This window comes from Camponotus floridanus, unplaced genomic scaffold, assembly GCF_003227725.1.
Source record: "Camponotus floridanus strain SB8 unplaced genomic scaffold, Cflo_v7.5 scaffold38, whole genome shotgun sequence".
In the NCBI taxonomy this organism is placed as follows: Eukaryota; Metazoa; Arthropoda; class Insecta; order Hymenoptera; family Formicidae; genus Camponotus; species Camponotus floridanus.
The window spans coordinates 510,001-519,368 of NW_020229525.1; the positions used below are offsets into that span (position 1 = coordinate 510,001).

The 9,368-nt window shown below is 28.0% G+C and overlaps 1 protein-coding gene across 1 annotated transcript in view; it reads right to left on the minus strand.

Moving 5' to 3' along the window:
- Positions 1-6,224, minus strand: part of LOC105253455 — an 8,600-nt gene extending 2,376 nt beyond the window's left edge. The window contains exons 1-4 of the mRNA XM_025411211.1: positions 6,104-6,224; positions 1,434-1,597; positions 423-487; positions 128-223 (exon numbers count right to left, since the gene is read on the minus strand). Of these exons, the coding sequence (XP_025266996.1) occupies positions 128-223; positions 423-487; positions 1,434-1,597; positions 6,104-6,136 (358 nt within the window). The 5' untranslated portion in view covers positions 6,137-6,224. The remainder of the gene's footprint in view (positions 1-127; positions 224-422; positions 488-1,433; positions 1,598-6,103) is intronic.
- Positions 6,225-9,368: the final 3,144 nt, after the last annotated feature.

Consider the following 9,368-nt stretch of genomic DNA (forward strand, 5'->3'; position numbering starts at 1 on the left):
ATATATATATATATATATATATATATATATATATGATTTATAAAAGAAAAAAAATAATTAAATTTAGTATATTTGTAAAGGTTTGAAAAAATTTTAAATCTAAAAAATAAATTTAAATTAAACTTACGGTGTTTGAAAAAGTATAATACAACAATAACAATTACAGTCAACAAACTTATCACAGTGGATAATATAATTAATTTATGATTTATACCAGATCCCGCTGCAAATGAAATAAATATATTAGATAATTGCAAAAAAATCCAAAAATTATGTAACATGCTTAAGATATATGTCGATATATAAGTGTTTTTATCGATTTTTCATTTCGACGCGGAAGAATAGCAAACAAAAATCAATAATGAAGTGCGAATAATTATTTTTTATTTCTTTAATGAAATCCACAAAACAACATCACTTACCCTGATTTTCTATATATTTACATATTGATGACGTAACATTGCTAGTAAGATGCTCTGATGCGTATCTATAATCGAAAAAATAGATAATTTTGTAAAATAGATAGGAGAAAATCTTTTATATTGCAAAGACACGCATATCAAGTAGATATTCTATTATTTTACATAATATATATTTTATTTCATATGTTCTTAAATGACTTTGATGGTTATAATTATATGACATTCTAATTGGATCTTATTTTATTATCTGACGTGATTATTCAATCGATTAAAGTGAACTTTTTATATTGATATTTTCCATTCTAAATTGCCGAAAGACACCATTGATATAAAATATATATTGTGAACTTATATTTCTCTTTTTTATAAATGAAAATTCTTATGTAATGATAAAAAATGACAATGAAAAAATAATGTAAAAATATTGCGATCATATTAATTAATTTTGCGAGGGATATTAGTTTTATCCTTTGTATTCTGATGAGGCTTTGTGTCTAAAATAATGATACAACAAATGTTTCTTTTTTAATTTTTTTTTCAAGTAGTATTATTTAATAAATCTCAAATATATAATGAACGAAAAAATAATGTAATTTATTAAAAGTTCATTTGTATTTTTAAAATATTCATTTTATTTATTCAAGCATTTAAAGGACACTAATAAAAAATGCACTAATGAAAAAACACAAAATTAAATTTTATTTGCTTCAATATACTGGATATAAAGTATTAATTAAGAGTTGCGCGTTCTCAAATGTAAGAGATTGTATTATATCTCAATATTGTATTGTATTGTATTATTGTATTAATCTCAATGTTGTATCATTATATTCATTTGTACAATTTTATTTATAACGCATAATATATAATGTTGATACAATTAAATAAATTCTAAACTGTTGATAAGTGAATTACCAATAATTAAACAAATAAACGATTGTTCGTGTGTCATGTTAGCCGATAAAAAATAGCAAAATATGAAAAAGAAAATGAATTAATATACTTTCTTACCCTTTCATGCACGGACCACATTGCGATGGGGTCTGTGCCTCTGTCAGGCCTTCCAGCCGATTGTATCGGTTACAGTCAATATAATTCACGCATCGATTGGAGGTATAACAATATTGTCCAATAGGACAATCGTCATTACTCTCACACATTTCACCGTTTCTGTCCTGCAACAATAATATTGCATTTTAGTGCAAAAATAATGAAAATAATTGTTATTTTTTGTTTTCTACATTTTGCTGTTAGTTACATCCCACAATGAGATTAAAAAACTTATTGATAGATTTAAATAAAAAGGAAATAAAATAAAAAGATTTAAATAAAAAGGAAAATATTAAATTTATAAAATGTCCATTTTTTAATGTAATTATTTATCGATAAAATTAACATCAAAATAAACATTTAGTTAATTATTTTCAGATCTTGATCTAACATCAATTTTATAATAGCATTTATTTCTGCTGTCATTTACAAGCCTGTGAAAATAATACCTCCTATTTCACGGAGGTATAATATAGTTAAATCCACTATAACATAGATTGAACAAAGAAATGTCTATTTTAGAGATGTATTTTAAGAATGTAAAAAATGCCTTTTTTTCTACCTGTGATAGACATTTGTCACAAAGAGAATCCCTAAGTACAATAAAAGCGCTTTAAAAAAAATTGTTCAAGAAACTTACAAATATAATTCCGTTCAAAATTTTTTTACAAAAAGCCTATTCTATAAAGTATTATTTACTAAAGACAAGAATGTGATTCATTATCGCATCGTCTATAGCCGACAAACATTTATCACAAAGAGAATCCCTAAGTACAATAGAAGCGTTTTAAAAAATTGTTCAAGAAGATTACGAATATAATTCCGCCTAAAATTTTTTTACAAAAAGCCTGTTCTATAAAGTATTATTTACTAAAGACAAGAATATGATTCATTATCGCATGGTCTCTAACCGACAAACATTTATCACAAAGAAAATCTCTAAGAATCCCAATAGAAGCGCTTTAAAAAATTGTTCAAGAAAATTACGAATATAATTCTGCTCAAAATTATTTTACAAAAAACCTATTCTATAATACTTTATTATTATTATTATTATTATTATTATTATTATCATTATTATTATTATTATCATTATTATTATTATTATTATTATTATTATTATTTACTAAAGACAAGAATATGATTCATTATCGCATCGTCTATAACCGATAAACATTTATCACAAAGAGAATCCCTAAATACAATAGAAGCGCTTTAAAAAATTGTTCAAGAAAATTACGAACATAATTCCGTTCAAAATGTTTTTATAAAAAACCTATTCTATAAAGTATTATTTACTAAAGACGAGAATGTGATTCATTATCGCATCGTCTACAGCACAAACGCACGCGCACACACATACATACATGTGTACACATGCACGCAGCGCACACATACACACCCACGCACGCATATTCTCGCAAATCTCGAAGCACTTGTTCGCTTCTGCGTGCGCAACTCTCGGAGCGCAAAGAGATTCTCACTCGGAGATTCCCGGCTCCGAATCGCCGAGGAGACAGGTGATGACTCATTCGCTACTCGAGCCACGAAGTGAACGAGTAATTCCAGCCACCCTCTTTTTCTACTCCTCGATCGCGCTCTTTTCCCTCTTTCATTTTTACGCGATACGATTCGATTTTTTTTCCCGATCCGGCCGATTTTCGCATCAAACGGAAACGTCGTTTAGTCGTTACGCGCTGCATTCCAAAAGTACGAGCATTTTTTTTGTAGCATTCCACCACATCCGGTTGGTGAGACGATATGGAGAAATGCGACGTAATTAAGCGACACGTTTACCGTTTCATTCCTGATATCGGAGATATCCTTATGTCGGCTTTTTTCTTAATATTTTCGCCGATTTTTTTCTCGTCCTCAAAAGATGATGAAATCGCTCGAGAAGTGACGATATTGTTTCTTTGTGGACTCTAACGTATTACTCTCTTATTGTTAATTCTTTTATTTCAGAAAACGGTTCTTGATACCCCAGTTTAAAGAGTCTTGATCATTTCTCCAATTATTCAACCAATTATTATTATTAAAATTTGCGAAATGAGACGTAAATGCGATATGCAAATTTTCTGGAAAAACGGAATTGTATGATAAAAGAATCTATTTTATACACTTTTTGAAATTACTTTTACTATTTTTTATTTACTTTTATTATTTTACTTTTTATTTTACTTTTACTATTTTCAATATTTTTCCAATGGTTAAAAATTCCTCTTTCTTTCTTATAATATATAACATGTATAAAATATAAGTATATAGTTGAACTTTTACGCAAAATAAATCTCGTATGTATGCACAGTTTTCGAATTTTAACGATTGCTAAGATCTTACTGTTAGACAGATGCTATTTCGTTTCTCTAAATCTTTTCTTAAAGTTATCACTATTGAAATTTGCGAAATAAGACTATATAACGCAACACGATACGCAAATTTTCCGGAAGGACGGAATTATATAACAATAAAAAAATTTATTTTAGACATTTATTTCTAGAAATATTTCTATTATTTTCAATAGTTAAAAAAATATCTTTCTTTTTTCTATAATGTAGTTCATTATGAGTTGAACTTTTACGCGAAATAAATCTCGTATGCGTTTTTAGATACTAATTTCTAGAAATATTTCTATTATTTTCAATAGTTAAAAAAATATCTTTCTTTTTTCTATAATGTAGTCCATTATGAGTTGAACTTTTACGCGAAATAAATCTCGTATGCGTGCGCAGTTTCCGAATTTTGATGGTTGCTAAGCAGGTTTTATTAGAAAGATGCCATTTCGTTTCTTTGAACTCGTCATTAGTCAGTAAGATCTTTGCTTAAAACTATCACTATTAAAATTTGCGAAATAAGATTATGTAATTATGTTGCGATATGCAAATTTTCCGGAAAAACGAAATTATATAACAATAAAATAATTTATTTTAGACACTTATTTCTAAAAATTTTTTAACTATTTTCAATAATTAAAAATACCTTTCTTTTTTCTATAATGTAAAATATAAATATATAGTTCATTATGAGTTGAGTTTTATTTCGCGTACGCAGTTTTCGAATTTTGACTGCTGCTAAACAGATCTTATTGAAAGATGCTTAAATCTTATGCGCAGTTTCCGGATATTGCTGGGATGATTCCCATTTCTTTGAAACTCATTAAAAAGTCATTAGCTGATCAAGATCTATTACATTGGACTGAATTACATAAGTTTGACAACGTGATTCGTCCTTTCGCCCGAGATATCCCTTTCTATATTCTAGTAAAAATTGATCTCAGTCGCACAATCTTGACAAGTATCCGCAAAACATTCGATGCTATTCATATGCAGATATAAAACTCACACAAAATGGCGACAGGACGGATCCGCCATTTCATGAATCCATGTCCTATCTTTTTGCTGAATCATTACAAATTTTAAATTCGTCGATTTTACACCATCTTCGAATAATTTTCTCATTTTCATCTAATAAAAGAGAAAGAGAGAGAAATAAAATTGACACAATTAAAAATTATTAATTTTTCTCTTCTGCAAATTTCTTTGACTGGCTCAAATGACAAGTGATACAAATTCGACATATTTTTAAACAAAAGTTTAACGATAAAACTTGACTTTAAGGACTTTCGCGTTCGCTTTTACCACAAGTACACCTAAAGAAATGATTTAATTATGCATAATCTGATTGACCTTTGACAAACGAATTTAATATAATTTAATATAATATTTAATATAATATAATATATATTATAGACAACATAAAACGAATATAACATAAATTTATTATATCGAAAAGACTGCCACCTACTGAACGATTCGCATTGTAGACCCCGCATAACACTTTGACATCTGAGTCATTTGTCAAAAACAGGATAATCTCGAAAAGGATAAAATTCATAACTTAATTGCGCATACAACTTGGAGGAAGGGGGAGCTTCACATTTAATTAATCATAAAAGATTAGTTGTGTTCTTGTTTATGTTTATCGATTATCATTAAAAAAATGTATTTTATATCATTCATATAATAATGTAGAACGAATTCATCATCAACCACTGACAGAGATGCGGCTCATTTATATATATATATACTTGCAATCGCTGTCCCTTCCTTCTCGAATGATCTAGATTTTTTTGCGCACGTGCTATTTATCTCACGACTCTTTATGAATTCGTTGCTCCTCGCGATCAATCTCGGTTAACGAAAAACTAATCCAAGTGACATAATCTATTATTACGCGATGCATTGTCTCTATCGCTCGTCTATATCTCGTACCCCCTTCATTCACGATCTCTGTTAAATCCTGGTGGTTTCAACCCTACACAACAGCACACGTGTTCAAAAGGGAAGACATCCAGAGAATATAAAACATCCTCTTACACTCTTCAAGGACAATCACGCAAAATCGCAATGAGCGGGGGTTGTTGAAATGATGTTACGATCACGTGTACATATAATGATATATATATGTCAAACTGAACACGTTTATTTTGTCTCGATTACTTCCACCATGCATTATCTTTAACGAACCTTCAACAGATTTCTTTTATGGATCCATCTTTTGTCGAATATTTCCGGAATCGTGTTTAAAATAATTATATTGTTTATTTGTAATAATGTAAATAAAAAACTCACCATTTTGACGATATTGTAGAGATGCAAGTACATTTGCCACACACACTGCGGCAGATCTGTCACTGTAGCACGGGTGATTAGAAAATCTAAAGCTGAGCGAATTAATCGTCCAAAGTGCCGGTAAACTCATTCGAGAAAGAGAGACCGACTGCTTTCGGTTACAGGCGTTGCACTTATACCGTGAAGCGATATTCACCTGAGTCTCGTAACGTGATTGAGGGAAGAATTGACCAGTCCAAAACCATCAAATCAACTGAACACGTTTGTACATGCTCCGGTCTCCGGTCTTCAACTCCGAGGAGCATCCCCTCTCGACATCATCTCACTTCGATAGTGGTGGGGATTCGGATGACCCCGTCAGGGCCGGACTTCAAATGAACTGTAAATTTTTACAATGAGACACACAGTTCTGTATAAAATATAAATTAACTATGTAAATTTACGTCCAACATATAAAAATGTAAAAATTAAAATTACATAAAAAATTATTTCAATAAATTATAAAATAAATCGTCCTAATAATATAATTAATCAATGAATTCTAATAATAATTTAATGATTTATTTAACGCAGCGAGAATTATTCCCTCTTACGGGTTGCGCTGCTAAAGTGTATCTTCCATTCACCAAATGAATTATCGGGTCTTATTGTTCCTCTCGTTTACGTTTCCCATTTTATCGATTTTTCATTTTCCTTTTTTTCCACATTTTTAATACTCGATTATACATTAATTTTATCATGCTTATACACTCGCTTTTTATTTTGCAGAGAGCGTAAAAAGATAAGATCCTTCGCTGTGTGAATTGCCCGCACACAACATAATAGATAAGCGAATCCGAAGTTAAATAATTCTTGCTACGAGAAATTAATTTATATATGTAATAATTGCATATTAATTGATTATACTTGAATAACGATATAAAATATTAAATGTGATCAGTAGCATTATTATATACCAAGAGATATATCGACATGTGAAATTAATACTCACATAAATTAAATTTGTAACTCTTGTTGAAAAATAAGTGACATGATAAAGATACAAGTAGAATGTGGAATTACATCTTGCATCATTAAATTTTTGTTTTTCAATTTCGCATGTATTTTGCATAGATTTTTCTTTTAGATTTTCAGATCAGGGTCTTTAGATTATTTGCACTTGGATCCTCATAACATTCATCCGCTATTGATGCCATAAAACTATAAGCTTCAGAAATGCACTTTTACAAAATTGAATGGGGGGGGGGGTCATCTGAAAATATACCTATATAACCTATCTTTTAAAACCAATAAGCATCATAAATTTTATGAAATTAAGTTATTTCTGCTTTCTCTCCCTGCTTTCGTTTTCTCTTTCTCTCTGTCTCTCTCTCTCTCTTTATCTCTTCATTTTTTCTTCTTTCTTTATATTGTTGAAGTTAAAAAGAAATATATATATATATATATATATATAACAGAAATATACAAATACAAATATATAAATTATTTGCTTTTTCTAATTTTTCTCTTTAATAATGATTTTTCTTTATGTTGGGGATACTTTTTCGATGCGTCACTTTAAAGTCATACACATGTGTAAAATGTCATACACATATGAAGAGCACATACAAAACTCAACATAAAAAAACCGAAAATAAGTAACGCATGATTTTGAATAATTTTTTATTCATTTTCATGTAGAACTGAAGAATTAAGTTTTATAAGTATTATTAAAAAAATTAGCACTGTCACATCGTTATATATATAATTTATTAATTTATAGAAATTTTTTTCTCTATATTAAAAATTATAAGGGATCTTGTTAAGTTTTGCATGTTGCTCCTCATATATATATATATATATATATATATACATATATATATATATACATATACGTATATTCCAGGTAACCAAATGACGTCAAATGATATCTTCTCTAACGTTTTAATGACGTCATGTCGTTATTAAGATGTCATGCTGTTACCTGGGATATGGAAAGTTGACATTTAATATTTTCTCTGCATGTTTCTAAAATGCAACTTTTTAGGATATTGCTTTATATTAAATATAAATAATTAAAAACTCATAATTATACATATCTTTCATTATAAAAAAATGAAGATTATATTTTATAATGTTAATTATAATTTTGTTTGTATCTTGAAAATTTACAAAATGAAGCTTTTCAAAATGCAATACTATAACTATATATCGGTATTTATATATTAGTTATGAAAAGAGAAAATTGTATATACGATATGAAAGAAAAAAAAATTTTAATATATTTCTCAGAAATTTTTAAGCCGAATTGGATTTCTCTTTTCAGCTACTTTTCTTAGAAAATTATTTCCAACGTGTTATATAAGCTTAGTATATAATTTATAAATAAGAGGTAAATAAGAGGTATAATTTATAAATAAGAGGTAAATAAGAGAATTTTGAGATAAAAAGAAACCGAAGAAAAAAAAATTGGTCAAACAATAGAACAATAGAATAAAACAATATAACAATAGAAGGTTCAATTTTAGGTACGTTTTGGGCCTTTTCCTGATAATCTATTGAATACCATCAATAGGAATTAGGAATAGCTGTCAGTGACTAAAATATATCTATAACAATACATAGTGATATATTATATGTAATTTTGGCAAGGTATGTTAAAAATAAAATTTTCTCTACGGACGTAATAAATCTTTCTTTATAGAAGAGACTTTTTTAAAGAAAAATTAAATTATACACACATACATTCGTTGCGATTTTTTTATACTTTGCTAATTAAATGAAATAATAATTCTGAAAAACTTCATATATATTCCATATTTTTTCGGAATAAAAATTAAATGGTAAAAATTTTACGATGAATACATGTTGGCTGTAAAAATTATGTGCGACAAAATGTCGTCGCTGGTGACGCACGCGCATTGAAGATATGTAAAATTGTGTGTGTATTGCTATACACATACGTATCACATTCTTACTTACAAGCTTTATAATTGATCTCATTTCATTTAATTGCATTTTATTAAATAATATATAATGTAAGAAAATGACGAGTAATATATAGTATAAAAAATAGCACGCTTTGTAACATTCTAGCATATAAAAAAATATTAATTGATTTGACAATAGTATTGCATAAAATGCAAAATTTTTGTTGCATAAAAATATAGATAATTGTAGATTGAATAAAACAGGGATTTTTATCTGGAAGAAAATTGTGAAGAATTATGTCTTTTTCAAGTAAAAAACATAATATTATATTTTTTATCTTAATATGTATATACAC